This window comes from Rana temporaria, chromosome 13 (genome assembly GCF_905171775.1).
Source record: "Rana temporaria chromosome 13, aRanTem1.1, whole genome shotgun sequence".
Lineage (NCBI taxonomy): Eukaryota > Metazoa > Chordata > Amphibia > Anura > Ranidae > Rana > Rana temporaria.
The window spans coordinates 23,846,170-23,865,278 of NC_053501.1; the positions used below are offsets into that span (position 1 = coordinate 23,846,170).

General features: G+C 45.0%; 2 protein-coding genes across 3 annotated transcripts in view; one reads left to right on the forward strand and one right to left on the reverse strand.

Annotated features, from left to right (window-relative positions):
- The window catches only part of DMAC2L (distal membrane arm assembly component 2 like), a 29,750-nt gene extending 22,154 nt beyond the window's left edge, over positions 1-7,596 (forward strand). The window contains exons 3-5 of the mRNA XM_040333507.1: positions 393-601; positions 2,566-2,737; positions 6,959-7,596. Coding sequence (XP_040189441.1) covers positions 393-601; positions 2,566-2,737; positions 6,959-7,076 — 499 coding nt within the window. The 3' untranslated portion in view covers positions 7,077-7,596. The remainder of the gene's footprint in view (positions 1-392; positions 602-2,565; positions 2,738-6,958) is intronic.
- Positions 7,597-17,061: 9,465 nt separating this feature from the next.
- CDKL1 (cyclin dependent kinase like 1) overlaps positions 17,062-19,109 on the reverse strand; it is a 79,303-nt gene continuing 77,255 nt past the window's right edge. For both annotated transcript variants that reach the window (XM_040332256.1, XM_040332255.1), the window contains exon 10: positions 17,062-17,754. In XM_040332256.1, coding sequence (XP_040188190.1) covers positions 17,650-17,754 — 105 coding nt within the window. In that variant the 3' untranslated portion in view covers positions 17,062-17,649. The remainder of the gene's footprint in view (positions 17,755-19,109) is intronic.

The window sequence follows — 19,109 nt, forward strand, 5'->3', positions numbered from 1 at the left end:
GACCCCCGACCCGCTAGAAGGCAGGGACGTATATATACGCCCATCTACCTGTACGTGCCATTCTGTGGACATAAATAGTCGTGCGGCGGGCGTTAAGTGGTTAAAGGAAATGTAAAAAAATAAAAATTACTGGCTAAAAAAGAAAAAAAAACGCAAATCGCGGTAAAAACACACGTCAAAAAACGCAGCAAGCACCGCAAAAAGCATTGCAAAAACGCTCGAAAGCAACATGCATAGGTGTGAATCGAGCCTTAGTGGGTCCTGAAGACAGGTGTTGAGAACCACTGCCCTACATGGGCAAAGCACAGGTTGGCATTAGAATCGCTTCATCGCTGAACTGTCATCATGTAATGCTGGGTCTGCTAATTAATTTTTTATTTTTTTTCTCCTAGAGTTGACTATGAACGTATAAAGGACATAGGACCAGACCGGGCGGCCTCAGAGTGGTTATTACGCTGCGGAGCCAAAGTTCGTTATGAAGGATTTGAGAAATGGCAACATGATTATAATGGCCTTCCCACTGGACCTCTGGGAAAATACAAGATCCAGGCCATTGACGCAACAGAGTCCTGCATTATGTACAGAGGATTTGACTACTTGGGTGAGAACATTTCATTTATCATGAAGACAGAAGCCCGGATTCAGATAGGAGATACGACGGCGTATCTATGCGCCTGATTCAGAGAATCCGTTACGCATAGATTTCCCCAAGATCTGACTGGTGTAAGTGTTTTACACCGTCGTATCTTAGGCTGCATATTTACGCTGGCCGCTAGGTGGCGCTTCCGTATATTTCCGCGAGGAATATGCAAATTAGGTAGTTACGCCGATTCAGAAACGTACGTCCGGCCGGCGCATTTTTTTACGTCGTTTACGTTCGGCTTTTTTCGGCGTATAGTTACCCCTGCTATATGAGGCGCATCCTATGTTAAGTATGGCCGTCGTTCCCGCTTCAAGTTTTGAAAATTTTACGTTGTTTGCGTAAGTCGTTCGTGAATAGGGCTGGACGTAATTTACGTTCACATCGAAAGCAATGACGTTTTGCAGCGGAATTTCGAGCATGCGCACTGGGATTTTTTCACGAACGGCGCATGCGCCTTTGACAAAAAACGTAAAATACGCGGGGTCAAGTGAATTTTAAATAAAACATGCCCCCAACATCCCCATTTGAATTAGGCGGGCTTACGCCGCCACACATACGTTACGCCGCCGTAACTAAGGGCGCAGACAGTTTTGCACTGAGCCTACATGGTATTATCTGGGGTGTATGAGTCCCGGTGACCAGCGCTGGATTATGCACAAGGCAAACTAGGCTGCAGACTGGTGCCCGATGGATATTCACGAGGCCCAACTGCAGCCCAGTAATCTGTGAGGTGCACTATATTACCAAAAGTATTGGGACGCCTGCCTTTACACGCACATGAACTTTAATGGCATCCCAGTCTTAGTCCGTAGGGTTCAATATTGAGTTGGCCCACCCTTTGCAGCTATAACAGCTTCAACTCTGGGACCATTCTTCCAGACCTGACCGGCTGACTGGGTTCAACACGGTACTAGCAAGGTGTACCTAATAAAGTGGCCAATGAGTGTATAGTGGCTACATTTTTTTTGGGGGGGGCTCGGTTTAGATATGCTTTAACTTTTCTTCTGAATAACCTTCATAACCTGAAACAGTCAGAGGTGGGAAGCAGTTTTTTGGGCTTGTTTGGATGTTATTGGTGTGTTGATGATCATTTGAATTCCAAAAAGCGGGCAGAAGGTGGGAAATTGACACAGTCCATATATACAACATGTACTGTGGCCCGAATTCAGAAAGGAGTTACGACGGTGTATCTCCAGATACGCCGTAGTAACTCTGAGTGTGAGGCGTCTCATCTCTGCGCCTGATTCATAGAATCAGATACGCCTCACTGTTGCCTAGATACGAGCGGCGTAAGTCTCCTACGCCGTCGTATCTCGGGATGCATATTTACGCTGGCCGCTAGGTGGCGCTTCCGTTGATTTCCATGTAGAATATGCAAATGAGCTAGATAAGCCTATTTAGAAACGTACGTGCGCCCGGCGCATTGATTTACGTAGTTTACGTAAGGCTTTTTTCGGCGTAAAGTTACCCCTGCTATATGAGGCGTAGCCAATGTTAAGTATGGACGTCGGGACAGCGTTGAATTTTGCGTCGTTTGCGTAAGTCGTACGCGAATAGGGCTGTGCGTAAGTTACGTTCACGTCTAAAGCATTGACTATTTGCGGCGTAATTTGGAGCATGCGCACTGGGATACTTTCACCGACGGCGCATGCGCCGTTCGTTAGGAGCGTCAATTACGTGGGGTCACGAGTCATTAGCATACAACACGCCCACTACATGGCTACTTTGAATTAGGCGCGCTTACGCCGGACCAGTTACACTACGCCGCCATAACTTAGAGCGTAAGTTCTTTCTGCCGTTCTGCCCGCCAAAACTTACGCAATTCTATCTGAATCTGGCCCTGTGTGTTTATTTACCTGTTTTCTAGAGATGCCCTATAATGGGTGTCTGATGAGTTATAATTAAATTATATTTGTTTTAAGATAAATTGGAGCACCTGGAGGAGCTGAAACTGTGTCAATGTATATATATTGAGGACACGTGTCTGGAGAGAATAAGCCAGACCGTCAACCTTCAAGAGAGTCTCAGAAGAATGGAAATCATCAGCTGTGGGAATGTGACTGATAAAGGTGTCATAGCTCTGCACTCCTTGAGGTGGGTCAATAGAAGCCTATTCTGCAGATTTGTTTTTTCTCCTTTTATCTTCCAAGACAGCCTCTGAGACATAGCGCACCCCCCCCCCCCCACCCCTCCGGGACAGGAAACATGTTCACCCAAAATGGAGGAGGAGGACCCTTTATCCAGATAGTATTCTGTGGGCCCGCCAAACACACAGGAAGAAAAGGACATTCAGTGCTGCTGGAGAGTTTGTAATGGATCATAGAGTGTGCCTGTCCACAGACTCCGTTGATAGGCACACATTCATAAAAATGAATCAGTCTTGGATCAGCAGCTACCAAGCGCCTGATGCTGATGTAACTGATTGAATTTTCTATGGATGTGGGATCCCTTGAAGACTGCCTATGCTGAGTGACTATCCTATTCCTCCTCAATCTTAATGATGCTAGCTTCTAAGAATATTTTTGGTTTAGGGCACCACCACCACTGCCTAAGGTTCAATTTTTCTGCACCTGTTTAACAGGGGCATGTACTTACAATTTTTGATCTAATATTTCACAGCAGGGCCCATTCCTGTGCCCACCAAGAGTATCTTTGAGGGCTTACAGTGTTTTGGTTCCACCAACACCTCTAAGGCCCAATTTTCTGCAGACTATATAGGACAGGCCGTATAGTGTATATATACTGCTGTTCAGAGTATATGGGGCCTGGGGGACACCACGGCATTTAAAAAAAAAAAAATGTTCCCCTTAATATGCATACCAGACCTAAAGGGACTGGGGAGGGGGGGGACCCATGCCATTTTTTCCTCAATGATTTTCATCTATATTTGCTAGGACCCGACAATACAATGTTCAGCTCATCCCTACTTTGGGAGCAGAGACTGCTGCCTGACCTCACAAATGCGCTTCTGGAAGAATGGTCAAACATTCCCATAGACATACTCCTAAACCTTGTGGACAGCCTTCCCATAAGAGGTGAAGCTGTTATACCTGCAAAGGGTGGGCCAACTCAATATTGAACCCAACGGGCTAAGACGCTATTAAAGTTCATGTGTGTGTAAAGGCAGGCGTCTCAATACTTTTGGTAATATAGTGCACCTCTTGGCCCAGTCATTAAAGTTAATGTGTGTGTAACACTGGTGTGAACACAGACGTTGCATATGAATTGCACCGCATTTCTGTGCAGATCACATGTGATGCAAATTCAGCCATACAAACCATATGGCTGAAATCTCATTCGCACCAAAATGGTGCTGGACCCTTTTTTGTTCCACACTGGAATTGGATCGCATAGGTGTGAATTCCTGTACCATTTGACAGTTCACACTGCGAACTGATCTGGGGGTGTCATTAACGTTCTATTGACCCTCACAGCGATTCGCAGAGGTCAGGGTGAAATGCCTGCGAGTGACATGCGATGCAGGAACCTGCACTGGAATATCGCTGGTTCCTGCATCGCATATGCGTGAACGCAGCCTAAAGGCTGGCGTCCCAATACTCTCTTTTTTTTTATTTTTATTATTATTATTTAATCTGCATGGTGAATGGAAAAGATTTAACAGATCCCTCCATTCATGATGGGTAAATCTTCCACTGCAGCTATCCCCCCCCAGCTGTCAAAATACCCAAATTGTGCCTACATCTGATTGGACACAGGTGCAGTTTGGTTGATGGTTTTCTGCCCAGCTCCTTCGATTTACCAATTGTGGGATGTTGGGCTAGAGGTGGCTAAATTTTATCAGGAATCGGACTACATTTGCTCTGTATATGGCTGCTTGTCGGGTGTCTCGCTTCTAAGTACAGCTCCTGTGCTCCGGAAAGGCGTGTCCCGTGTAAGTTTCTCGTACCGCAAATGAACGCACTGCCCTTGCATTTTTCATGTAGGTTGTAATGAATTGTTAATGGCACTCCAAACGCATCTCGCAAACACAGTGGCCCGGATTCAGATAGATTCGTCTATCTATCTGCGGGCGTAACGTATCTTAGATACGTTACGCCGCTGTAACTTTGGGCGCAAGTTCCGTATGCAGGAAGAACTTGCGCCCTTAGTTACGGCGGCGTAACGTATGTGTGGCGGCGTAAGCCCGCCTAATTCAAATGGGGATGTTGTGGGCGTGTTTTATCCAAATTTAAGATGACCCCGCGTATTTTACGTTTTTTGTGAACGGCGCATGCGCCGTCCGTGAAATATCCCAGTGTGCATTGCTCCAAAGTACGCCGCAAGGACGTATTGTATTCGACGTGAACGTAAATGACGTCCAGCCCTACTCGCGAACGACTTGTGCAAACGACGTAAACATTTTCAAAACTCGGCACGGGATTGATGTCCATACTTAACATTAGCTACGCCTCATATAGCAGGGGTAACTATACGCCGAAAAAAGCCTAACGTAAACGACGTAAAAAAATGCACCGGCGGGACGTACGTTTCTGAATCGGCGTAAATACCTAATTAGCATATTCCTCACGTAACTATACGGAAGCGCCACCTAGCGGCCAGCGTAAATATGCAGCCTAAGATACGACGGTGTAAGACACTTACGCCGGTCGGATCTTAGGGAAATCTATGCGTAACTGATTCTCTGAATCAGGCGCATAGATACGACGGCCCGCACTCAGAGATACGACGGCGTATCTTGGAGATATACCGTCGTATCTCGTATCTGAATCCGGCCCAGTGTGTTTAAGGCCACCAAATTGTTCGGTACCATGTGGTTTGGTGCTGTACATTTTAACCACTTAAGGACCGCCTCCTGCACATATACGTTGGCAGAATGGCACGGCTGGGCACAAGCACGTACAGGTACGTCCTCTTTAAGTGCCCAGCCGTGGGTCGCGCACCCGCGACCTGGTCCGAAGCTCCGTGACCGTGGGACCCGCGGACCCGATTGCCGCTGGAGTCCCACGATCAGTCCCCGGAGCTGAAGAACGGGGAGAATTGTGTGTAAACACAGCTTCCCCGTTCTTCACTGTGGCGTCGTCATCGATCGTGTGATCCCTTTTATAGGGAAACGCAATCAATGACGTCACACCTACAGCCACACCCCCCTACAGTTAGAAACACAAATGAGGTCACACTTAACCCCTTTAGCGCCCCCTTGAGGTTAACTCCCAAACTGCAATTTTAATTTTCACAGTAAACAATGCATTTTTAATGCATTTTTTGCTGTGAAAATGACAATGGTCCCAAAAATGTGTCAAAATTGTCCGCAGTGTCCGCCATAATGTCGCAGTCACGAAAAAAAACGTTGATCGCCGCCATTAGTAGTAAAAAAGAAAATTAATAAAAATGCAATAAAACTATCCGCTATTTTGTAAACGCTATAAATTTTGCGCAAACCAATCGATAAACGCTTATTAGGTAGAAGAATACATATCGGCCTAAACTGAGGACATTTTTTGGGGGGATATTTATTATAGCAAAAAGTAAAAAATATTGAATTTTTTTCAAAATTGTCGCTCTTTTTTTGTTCATAGCGCAAAAAATAAAAACAGCAGAGGTGATCAAATACCACCAAAAGAAAGCTCTATTTGTGGGAAAAAAAGGATGCCAATTTTGTTTGGGAGCCACGTCGCCCGACCGCGCAATTGTCAGTTAAAGCGACGCAGTGCCGAATGGCAAAAACTGGCCAGGTCCTTTAGCTGCCTAAGGCTGGGTTCACACTACTACACTACTTTCATCCTACTTTGCTCTGCTACATCGGTCCTACATTTATCCTACATTGGTCCTACATCCATCCTACTTTCATGAACAGGATACTACTTTGGTCCGACTTCAATGATATTCAATGGGCCTGAAGTAGGATCAATGTAGGACCAAAAGTAGTACAGGGAGCATTTTCAAAGTCGGACCGACTTGTGTAGGACGCTACAAGACGCTCTCATAGGGAAACATTGAACACAGAGCAAAGTAGGATGAAAGTAGTGTAGTAGTGTGAACCCAGCCTCAAGGTCCAGGTCTTAAGTGGTAAAAAAAGGTGCTATTATTTTTTCCCCCAACGTTCCACTGCATTTTGCAGCCCATTCAAATGAATATGCTGGCAAAACTGAACCACACTGGAACTGACCCTAAGGCCCCTCAGTGAGCAGAGAGGGACTTGTCATCCGCCGGCTCAGCGGAGAGATCTCGTGCTGAGCCGGCGGACTCTGTAGCGATGGAATCCGCCTGTGTGGAAGAGGTTTTAATCTGCACTTCTTTACTATACCAATAACGAGTAGTTCATATTTTCCCATTTTGTCTCCACTTCATTTTTAGGAACTTGGAATATTTATTTTTGCGCGATCTCCCTGGAATCAAGAAGAAGGAGATGATCCTGGAGCTTCTGCAGAAATCCCTCCCCTCATTACAGATCGAGTTGGATCTGAAGGATTGACCTTGTCGGTGTACCTGTACAGAGGTCTGGAGCAGCGAATCCCCAGCTCGCTCTTTAGGGTTGCAGCCATTTCAAAGGAAGTATTTAGACTGCGATTTAGACTTGGGTCCAGAAGGTATTTTTCTTTCCAGGAAATGGACATGTCACATGATGTTTTCTTGCCCTGATGGGCATGTGCTTTAAAGCTACTTGGTGTGCTTTCTATAATAAAGACCGCTCACTGCTGCCCTCTCCTTGTGCAGGGAGACTGGTCTTAACCCCGCCCCCTGGTAGTAGTTTTATTTTTGCAGGCAGCCTGTAGTGAGTGTGGCCTGCTGGGACCCTCCCACAGCTTTGCTCTCTGCACAGGATATGTACAGCAAATGGGATGATGTCACTGCTACTTTTACTAGGTCATTTTTGGATTTGAAAAGCTTGCGCACAAAGTGGATTTATATACTTTGAAGAATATATTTCAAGTTTTTGTACTTCAAAGTTCAGTTTTAATAACCAAAATAAATATGTAAATCTAAAGGAAAAATTGTCTATAGCTACTACTATGAAAGATTTTTTTTTTTGTGTGTAAATGTTGTTAAAGTGCTATCTGCAAAGAAAAAAGGTTAGTACTAGGGTTGTCCCGATACCACTTTTTTAGGACCGAGTACAAGTACCGATACTTTTTTTTCCAAGTACTCGCCGCTAGCGAATACTGATACTTTTTTTTAAATGTCTCCCACAGATGCAGCCAAGTCCCCCATACCTAGATGCCGCCGCGTTAATCAGCGTGCGGGGAACATTACAGCTTTCATTTGAGTAGCTGTCTGTTCCCCGCCGCGCCACGTATAGACACTCCCCCTTGCTCGGGATTGGACGGGTGATCTGCACTTTGATAGACATATCATCCGTCCAATCCCGAGCAAGGGGGAGTGTCTATACGCGGCGGGGAACAGACAGCTATTTAAATGAAAGCTGTAATGTTCCCCGCACGCTGATTAACTAGGCGGCGGGGGCGTTGCGGTATGCGGCGGCGGGGGGGCATAGTATCGGATCTGGCATCGGGGGCGTACAAGTACTCCCGCAAATGTTCAGTATCGGTACCGATACTGGTATCGGTACAACCCTAGTTAGTACTTACCTGTCCTGGCGCTTTTCTTCACTTTGTTTTTGACACACTGCCTTAAAGTGTTTGTTAACCCACAAAAAAAAAACCTGCTCCTTTAGGCTGGGTCCACACCTATGCAAATTAAGTGCAGGTTTTCCCCGCATTCAGTTCACATGGTAGGTGATTGTGACCGGATCACATATGCAGCTCCGGTGTGAATTTTGCACAGGGCTCCTGTGCATCTTTTGGTCTTTTTTAGCCCAAAAATTCAAGCTGAAATTGGACTTAAAACGGTGATTGGCGACACCTGCTGTGAGCTGCATGCGGCAAATAGTGTGAACCCAACCTTAAAGCATGTTATACATCACAGTGCTTGTGCTGTGTCATTTGGCCGCCTGTTTTACCTGGCTATGCCCACCCCCCTGTAAACTGACCGCGGTGTATCATGGCTGATGAGTCCCGACACTGTGGTCAGTTTACATACCTCCATTATCTGTCGCTCTCTTCCATCCTCTGTGTTCTCCTCTGTCCTCTCCCCCCTCCCTGCCTGTCTGCTCCCGTGTCAATGCCCACCTCCTTCCCTCCTGCTGCTAAAATAACTTCTATTGTCCTCCCTATATTCCTCTTTGTGTCCTAATGGCAAATGCTCCTGTCTATGTGATTTATAAAAAAGAAGAATGCCTTTAACGTTTTTTTCAGCATTTCCTGGTGATCATGTAACCGGCCGGCTCTCTCTCTGCCCCCTCTTGTCCTGACTGACATCAGCGGGGGAATCTTGGCCCTCTCCACTGCATCTGCCAGATGGGGAGAGGAGAGAGCAGGCTGGTCTTGTGATCGCTGGGAAACGCTCTGAAAAAAGGTTTTTATTTATTTTTGTATATATAAATCACAGACGGGAGCACTTATCATTAGGACACAGAGAGGATTATAAGAAATAGTCAAAGTGGGTTAAAAACCACTTTAAAGTGGAGCTCCACCCTAATTTCAAGATTACATTAATAGTACAGCCGATATTAAAAATGATTAAAATGGTTGTTTATATATTTCAGAAGTGTACAGTACCTTTACTGTCCAGATGCTTCCGGTCAGCACTAATGCGGGTTTTTCTGCGGGCATGAGGTCACTTCCTCTTCCCCGCAGTTTGCTATGGGACCTTCTCTCCTAGCTCCCTGTCTTCCTGTTTAGAGCTGTTTTCTCAAATATCGCGCTACTTCTCTAACAGGAAGTGACGTGCGACATAAACAAAGGAAGGGCGGGTGTTCCGGTCTAGTGTTGTGAGGCTGTGTCACAACGGGGCGGTAACTTTTAATTCCTACGCTTGCCGTTGTCATGGCAACACAGACGCTCAAGCCGCTACTCCGCCGTTGCTAGTGCACATGCGCGAGATCGAGCGGCCACCGGAACAAGGAAGTGCCTGCTTGTGGGCTTATGCCCACAGTTAAAATGGCAACGGAACAGAACGCACAATATAAGTATATGTTGCACAAAGAATGACAGCGCAGCGGCCGTGGGACACCAAAAACGTGAGTTTAGAAAATCAGTGCCATTAACCATTTAAATAGCCCTTAAAAAAAAAATAGTTTTTGCGTGGGAGATCCGCTTTAACTCTGTTTCCATCTGCCACCCTTAACCACTTGAGATCCGCGCTATAGACAAAATACGTCCGCAGCGCGGCTCTCAAGTGCCAAGTGGCCGTTTAAAAACGGCCTTTATGTGCATTACCCGCGCGCGCCACTGGGTGGCGCGCGGCGGGTAAAAACTGTCCCGACGCATCGCCGAAGACCCGATGCGTGTACCTGGCGGCCGCGATGTCCGCCGGGTACACGCGATCGTCGGTGACACGGCAGGTGACAGCAGGGACGTGGAGCTCTGTGTGTAAACACAGAGCTCCACGTGCTGTCAGAGGAGAGGAGACCGATCTGTGTCTCTTGTACATAGAGACACAGCATCGGTCACCTCCCCCAGTCACCCCCCTCCCCCCACACAGTTATAACACACCCAGGCTACACATTTAACCCCTTTCTCACCCCCCAGTGTTAACCCCTTCACTGCCAGTCACATTTATACAGTAATTTGTGCATTTTTATAGCACTGATCGCCGTATAAATGTGAATGGCGCCAAATTTGTGTCAAAAGTGTCCGATACGTCCGCCGCAATATCCCAGTCCCAATAAAAATCGCAGATCGCCGCCATTACTAGTAAAAAAAAAAAATAATAAAAAAAATCATAATTCTGTTCCCCATTTTGTAGGCGCTATAACTTTTGCGCAAACCAGTCGCTTATTGCGATTTTTTTTTTTTTTTTTACAAAAATACGTCGAAAAATACGTATCGGCCTTAATTTTTTAGTTTTTTAAAAAAAAATTGGGATATTTATTATAGCAACAAGTAAAAAAAATATATATTTTTTTTAAATTGTTGCTCTTTTTTTGTTTATAGCGCAAAAAATAAAAACCGCAGAGGTGATCAAATACCACCAAAAGAAAGCTCTATTTGTGGGGAAAAAAGGATGCCAATTTTGTTTGGGAGCCACGTCGCACGACCGCGCAATTGTCAGTTAAAGCGACGCAGTGCCGGACGCTGAGATTTCGCCTGGGAACGAAGGGGGTTTATGTGCCCAGTAAGCAAGTGGTTAACATCACTTACAGGACACAGTAATGAGGGGAGAGGTCAGCCGATGGCACTACAGTGTGCAGCAAAGGACCAGGTGTCCATGGCAGCCAAAGATAATTATTCAGTCAGCTAAGTTGTTCCAAGGAGGATAGATCGGTGATGTGGGACAGGCAAGTATTTGGCTCTTTCCAAGTAGCATTTAAAGCGATTTAAGGGAGACTTGAGGTCTATGAACCTGCATCAAAGTCGGACCAAAGTAGTGCAGGGACTACTTTGAAGTCGGACAAATATTAATGGTAGTCATTGGAAATCATGGGGAACGACTTTTCATGCTACTTTGCAGTCCCAAATCGTGGTACAAGTGTAAAAGGGGCCTTACTGGCACAAGCTGGATACTAGATGACCTCAGTGTAAGATGGTATGTTACCTTGTTTTACAAGCTGTGTGTCTGTACTTGTTAAAAAAAAAAAATCTTGAAAAATGAGAAGACAACTTCAGTAATAATCCGTTTCAGACCACAGAGACCCTTCTTACCAGAACCTGTACTGTAAACTGTTCATTGGGTCCTCTTCCAAACAAAGCAGGCTTTCCACACTCACTGCACAGATGATGACCAAAAGTCCCAAAGCAGTCCTATGCAGTTTATAATATATTTTTCTTTTGGGTACGGACATGTATAGGTAAAGTTGATCCAGGAATAAAAACAAATTTGCCACCCGGGGGGATCAGGAATTTTTTTTTCCTCTGCTGTAGCAAATGGGTGCATGCTTTGCCTTCCTCCGGATCAACTGTGGGTGAAGGCTTGTGTATATGAGATTGTATTTTTTTGGTTGAACTTGTGTCTTTTTTTTTTTTTTTTTCAACCTAACTGTGTAACAATAGCGCTATAATATTAGGCTATAACTGCACTATATACACATATGGCTGATAGAACATAAAACAATGAGCTGTGTGGCTCTGCACTGTCCTGAAATGAGGAATAATCCTCTTATATTTGGAATATGTTATTGAGAAATGAGACACATAAACCCCCCCTGTCCTAGGAAGGCTTTTACTGCACTACCCCAAACCAAACAGAAAAAACACTAAAAACCTTCCTGAGGTTTGTTCAGAAAGTCAAACTTCAAGGGGCAGATCCACAAAGAAATTACGCCGGCGTATCTCTTGATACGCCACGTATATTCAAATTTTGTGCGTCGTATCTTTGTTTTGGTATCCACAAAACAAGATACGACTAAATCCGAGAGGCGTACGTCTTAGTACGCCGTCGGATCTAAGCTGCAATTTTTCGGCGGCTGCTAGGTGGCGTTTCCGTCTAATTTCGAACGTTCGTCCGGCGCATTTTTTAACGTCGTTTGCGTTCGGCTTTTTCCGGCGTATAGTTAAAGCTGCTATTATGAGGCGTACTCAATGTTAAGTATGGCCGTCATTCCCGCGAACAATTTTGAATTTTTTACGTCGTTCGCGAATAGGAATTTGCGTAGAATGACGTCACCGTCGTAAGCATTGGCTGGTTCCGGTTTCATTTCGAGCATGTGAACTGGGATACCCCCACGGACGGCGCATGCGCAGTTAAAAAAAAAAAACGTTGTTTACGTCGGGTCACGATGTATTAACATAAAACACGCCCCCATTACATCCATTTGAATTCCGCGCCCTTACGCCGCCAGAGATACACTACGCCGCCGTAACTTACGGCGCAAATTCTTTCAGGATTCGAAAAAAAAAAAAGATAATTTACGGCGGCGTACCATATCTTAGATACGCTGCGCCCGGTGCAAAGGTACGTGGATCTGCCCCCAAATTTATTTTTAACAAGCAGAAGGGAACAAAGAAAATAGAAAAAATAAATAAATCTATGAACAGTTTTGAAAAATGTTGTGGACTACATGTAAAAAAAAACGCACACACATACTCACATTTTATACATATTTTATTAACATTTGTCCCCAAGTTGAGGAATGTCATCAGTACATAAAATATAAAACAAACAAAAGGTATTTTACCAAATATGCAGGAAGTTGTATTACAATATGAAAGATTTGTATATTCAGCGATCAGATTGTGTTTATGGGAAATCTCTACATAGGTTTAATAAGTAACCAGGATTTATTCTGGGTGGTCGAAGGCTCTGCATAATATATTGGAGAAAACACTGCATAATGTAAAACTGACCCATCTACCAACCAGATAATATTTTTTAATCACTGGCTGAAAGAGATTCAGCTTAATTCACCAAGATAAAACACGTTATTTTCACCTATATGATTGCTGTTGGCATCATTCTTTAGCTGTCTTAAACTGAAAATATAATTTAGGGCAAGTAGCCGTTGTTAGATCTTAGTGACCTGAGCCCAATATCACACCCTGCAACTAACAGACTTCTTACCCAGCCTGGAACCCTCATTAGGAGAAGTGTGCTTCATGCTGCAAAGGATCAGTGTGAGGCGCAAATCGCCCATCATATTACCCCATTACTTTTCTGCACTACTCTGACACAATAAAGATTCAAATTGTTTGCTGTTGGCAGCCTGGACTAATTATTTCTGATACCTTTCTCAGGGATCCTCCAGCTGTTGTAGAACTACATGTCCCATGAGTCATTGTAATACTCTGACATGACTAGGCATGGTGGAAATTGTAGTTCATGAACAACTGGAGGGCCGTAGTTTGAAGACCTATGCTAAATGTTCTCAGCCTATATCCTCTACATTTCAAATGTGTGAATGTGGAAAATACAGCATTATGGGTCACTGGATGGTGCCCTCATAGGAAATAACTACTCTCCTCAGCTCCATCTGGTGGCCATAATGTAAATGTGGTATTTTCTGCATTCACAGAGAATATAGCTTGAGAACATTCGATTTTTGCCCCATTCACTAAGAACAAATTTACATGAAGTTTTCATTGATGAATAGCTTTGTCATATTTTTATATATATGTGTGTGTATGTGTGTGTGTATATATATATATATATATATATACATATACATACCACCAACTGATCCGGATTTAAAATAAATACAGCAAGGGGCAGATCCACAAAGATCTGCCCCGGCACATCGTATCTGAGATACGCTACGCCGCCGTACCTTACCTGGCTTTGGTTAGATTCCATAAAGATTTTGCGCCGTAAGTAACGGGGGCACAGTGTATCTCAAGTGGCGTAACGGCGCAGAATTCAAGTTGGGGAAGTAGGGGGGCGTGTTTCATTTAAATAAAGCACGTCCCCGCGCTGAACGAACTGCACATGCGCCGTCCCTAAATTTCCCGCCGTGCATTGCGCGAAATGACGTCGCAAGGACGTCATTGTTTAGACTTGGACGTAAATTACGTCCATCCCGCGATTCACGGACGACTTGCGCAAACAAAAAAAAAATTCAAATTAAACGCGGGAACGACGGCCATACTTAACATGGCAAGTCAAACTATACGCCGCAAAACAGCAGCTTTAACTATATACCGGAAAAATCCGACTAGAGACGATGTAAGAGAATGCGACGGCCGCACGTATATTCGTGGATCGTCGGAAATAGCTCATTTGCATACTCAACGCGGAAAACGACGAGAACTCCACCCAGCGGACGCCGAAGTATTGCATCTAAGATCCGAAGGCGTACAAAGCTGTACACCTGTTGGATCTAACCCAGATGCCGTCGTAACTTGGTTTGAGGATTCAAACCAAAGATACGACGCCGGAAATTTGAAAGTACGCCGGCATACTCGCTCTGTGGATCTGCCCCCAAGTGTTTACATGACAGTGGCTGAAAATAGACCATCCAATAAAATATTTTAAGTGCTAGAAGCCTAGGACCTCATTGAGAATTCAGCTTATCCAAAACTAGACCAGTGACCTCAAAGAATGCAGCCTATCCATTCACAAGAAACATAGGATCTCACTGAAAATGCAGCCTATCCATAACTAGAGACCAGTGACATCACAAAGAATGAAAACTATCTATCTGACAACACACACAATTCAGCCTATCAAATCACAGTAAAGCCTCATACACACGATCGGACTTCAAACTTTTCCATGGATTTTTGTTTGACGGGAGTTGGCTGGGCACACCCATAGCATACACATGGCAGGACTTTTCTGCAAACTTTCCCAACATCACGTGGTTTTTCTGCTCTTTACCGCCACCCTTTGGTCAACTTCTGCTATTGTTGGTTGATTTAAACATTGGTTCTGGGCAAGCGTATTTGTACTTCGGACAAAAGGCAGATGGATTTCTGTACACGTGATAGGACTTTGCACCGTAGGACTTTTTTGCCGAAAAGTTTGTCCGTTTGCAGAGCGAACTTTTGTCTGATGAAAACTGAAAAAGTTTGTCTGATAGAGCGTACCCACGGTCAGATTTTTTGGAAAACTTGCTAATTTTGACTTTTTTTATCAAAAAGTCAGACCGTGTGTACGCGGCTTTACAGTGACACAACTAAGAATGTAGTGTATGCATTTACCTAAAGCAGTGGTCATCAATCCTGTCCTCAGGGCCCACTAACAGGCCAGGTTTTATGTATTACCTTGGGGAGATGAAGATTAGAATACCGCAATCACTGAGCAGCAAATGATATCACCTGTGATGTATTTCAGTTATCTTGCAAACCTGAAAGTTAGTGTGAATCCGCGCTACGGAGTATGTTTAGAAAATATATGCTGCAAGTAGTAGATGCTGGAAGTATAAAATGATGTTCAATAGTGGCTGCCCCTACATATGTACCCCACCTGGATGGAGTATAAAATGAATAAAAAATGGTTGTAGGTGATGGCGCCTACTAGTGGAGTGTGGAGATATATGTCCAAAGAAAAATGTGAATTTTGTGCTATAATTTCCCAGCTGTCTCCTTACAGTCAATATTACTCTTCTAAAAAGGAATGCACAGCACCTTTTTTAGAAGAGTAATATTGACTGTGAGGAGACAGCTGGGAAATTATAGCACAAAATTCACATATATTTTTCTTTGGACATATATCTCCACACTCCACTAGTAGGCGCCATCACCTACAACCATTTTTTATTCATCTTGCAAACCTGGCCTGTTAGTGGGCCCTAGGGTTGATGACCACTGCCCTAAAGAAGTGTGAGAGAGGAGCTATGTGACTCTGGACATGGCCCTGCAACCTCCCCTCCAACCCCATCATCCCCACATAGGTGCAGGCATTTTTAGCAGCACTGTCCTACTATAACTCATAGGGTGGCAACTGTGTGTGTGTGTGTGTGTGTGTGTGTGTGTGTGTGTGTGTATATATATATATATCCCTGGTGCCCAACGTGAGGCTTTACTATCACTCAATGAGGTCAGTACAGCTGAAGATGCCACCAGCCACATGAAGAGTGGTAGGGGCCATGTGTCGGTCACCAAGGCTAGTAAAAAGCACTGGTGATGAAGCCTATCCAGTCAGTAAGGCTGCTTTCACACTGAGGCGTGCGGTGACGGTATAGCCGCGCTATTTGTAGCGCGGCTATACCGTCGTATTTACCGCGATATTCGGGCGCTAGCGGTGAGGTTTTAACCCCCGCTAGCGGCCGAAAAAGGGTTAATACCGCCCGCGTTGATTTCAATGGGAAGGCGCGGTATAGGAGCGGTGAACACACCGCTCCTATACCGCGGTAAAGATGCGGCTAGCAGGACTTTTGGTGTGCTCCTGCTAGCGCACCGCTTCAATGTGAATGCCTTCGGCCTTTCACATTGAACACTACAGGGCATGATTTTTCATGCGGTATAGCAGCGCTATTTTTAGCGCTGTACCGCATGAAAAACGCCCCAGTGTGCAAGGGGCCTAAAGGTTAGTATCATCACTGAGAATAAAGCCTATTCAATAACTAGAGGCTGGGGACATCATTTAGCATGCTTCCTATCCATTTATTAGAGATTGGTGACATCTGTTAAAATGCAACCAATTCATTAACAAGAAACCGGTGACATCGCTGAGCATGCAGCCTCCTATCCATTCAGTAGAGACCAGTGACATCACTGAGCAGGCAGCCTATCCATTCACTGGTGACATCACTGAGCATGCAGCCTGTCCATACACTTGAGACCAGTGACATCACTGAGCATGCAACCTCCTATCCATTCAGTAGAGACCAGTGACATCACTGAGCTTGTAGCCTGTCCATTCACTAGAGACCAGTGACATCACTGAGTATGCAGCCTGTCCATACACTAGAGACCAGTGACATCACTGAGTATGCAGCCTGTCCATACACTAGAGACCAGTGACATCACTGAGCATGCAGCCTGTCCATACACTAGAGACCAGTGACATCACTGAGCATGCAGCCTGTCCATACACTAGAGACCAGTGACATCACTGAGCATGCAGCCTGTCCATACACTAGAGACCAGTGACATCACGGAGACTATAGCTTATCCATTCAGAAGAGACAGATGACATCTCTGACTGTGTAGCTTACTGAAATTACAGAGTTGCAGTTTAAAAAGCTCAGGCTGGGTAAGTTACCTTCATAGTTGGTGGCTGTAGCAGATCGGAACACGCTTCCTCCAAGAAAGCTCTTTGTACAGATAAATAACACAGTATATGAGATATAGTAGTCAGAAAAGTTGGGTGTCTGGATTCTATACATGGACTCAGCTTAGCTGAACCTGTCTGTTGCACAGGGGAGTGTACGGCATAATTCATTTGTCCATTTCCCGAATACAATTAGATCTTCTCCACTTCAGTGCCCATTATGCCACGGCGTGGTTTATTAGCCTTTAAATCAACCGGATCCTATAAATAACTTTCAAGGGCCGCGCCCGCTGTTTACCAGCATACAAGCTGCCTCTGGTTTTCTGCTCACACATTCCTGCCACTTTGTTCCGAGAATAATAAATATTTTACTAGTCTCTCTGTGCCCGACTTTCTCCCAGTTAGATGTTGGGGAAGCGGTAGTTGAATTTTCTGGTGTTGTAATATTTCTTACACTCCAGGGCCGGTAAGATGTTGCTGTTGGTAAGTTGTGGGAGATGCTGCAGCTGTAGAAAGAGAGAAAAAGGTCATTTATTGGAATTCACAGAAGAAGGGTAGTTGCCTGGCTTCAATACCAGATCAGAAAGACAGAGTCCTGACCTCAACCCAATAGAACACCTTTGGGATGAATCATGCCACGTACACACGACCATTTTTAATGGTCTAGAAAAAAATAATTTTTTTTCAACCCGATTCTTGTCAAGCCTGCCTTGCCTACACACCATCGTGAAAAAAAAATGCTCGACCAAAGCACGGTGACGTACGACGGCGCTATAAAGGGGAAGTTCCATTTCGGATGACGCCACCCTTTGGGCTGCTTTTGCTGATTTTGTGTTAGTAAAAGTTTGGTGAGAGACGATTCACGCTTTCCAGTCTTCGTGCTTTTCAGTCTGTTACAGTGTGATGAATGTGCTATCTCCATTTCAAATGCTAGTTTTACCAGAACGAGTGCTCCCCCGTCTCATAACTTGCTTCTGAGCATGCACGCTTTTTTCACGTCGTTAAAGCCTACACACAACCATTTTTTACGGCGTGAAAAACAACGCGAAAAATAGCATGTTCTAAATTTTTAATGGCCATTTTTCACGTCATTAAAAATGCTCTGGAGCCTACACACAATCGTTTTTAATGACATTAAAAAAAAATGGCATTATTAGAGTGGAGACTGCGAGACAGGCCTTCTCGTCCGACATCAGTGCCTGACCTCAAATGCGCTTCTGGAAGAATGATCAAACATTCCCATAGACACACTCCTAAACATTGTGGACAGCCTTCCCAGAAGAGCTGAAGCTGTTATAGCTCCCTTGTGACTATATCCCTGAGGGGAGACGCTGTGAACTGTAGTCCCAAGGGAGGCGGCGAGCATGCTGACTAACCCCCAGCCATAACGGCTCAGATGATGGGGGCAAGCTTACTGAGGAGAAACAGAAAGTGAGAAATTTAGAAGGGAAATGGAAGGAAAAGGTAAGTGAACCAACAATGCACTAGCTTAAAGGAATGGAAAAAACAAGGGCCTGGATTCAAGAAGCAATTGCGCCTGTGTAACCATAGGTTACACAGCGCAATTGCTTACTTGCCCCGGCGTAACGAATGCTCCCGATTCAGGAACCTCGTTACGCCGACTGCAGCCTAAGATATGCGCGGCATAAGGCTCTTATGCCCGCACATTTTGGGCTGCATTCTTGCGATGGCGGCTAGGTGGCGTTCCCGTTGTGCTCAGCGTATAGTATGCAAATTGTATACTAACGCCGATTCACAACGTTGCGCGAGCTCTGCGTACGCAATTTACGGCGGTTTTTGCGTAAGGCTGCTATTAGCAGGGGCAGCCAATGTTACGTATACCCGTCGTTCCCGCGTCGCG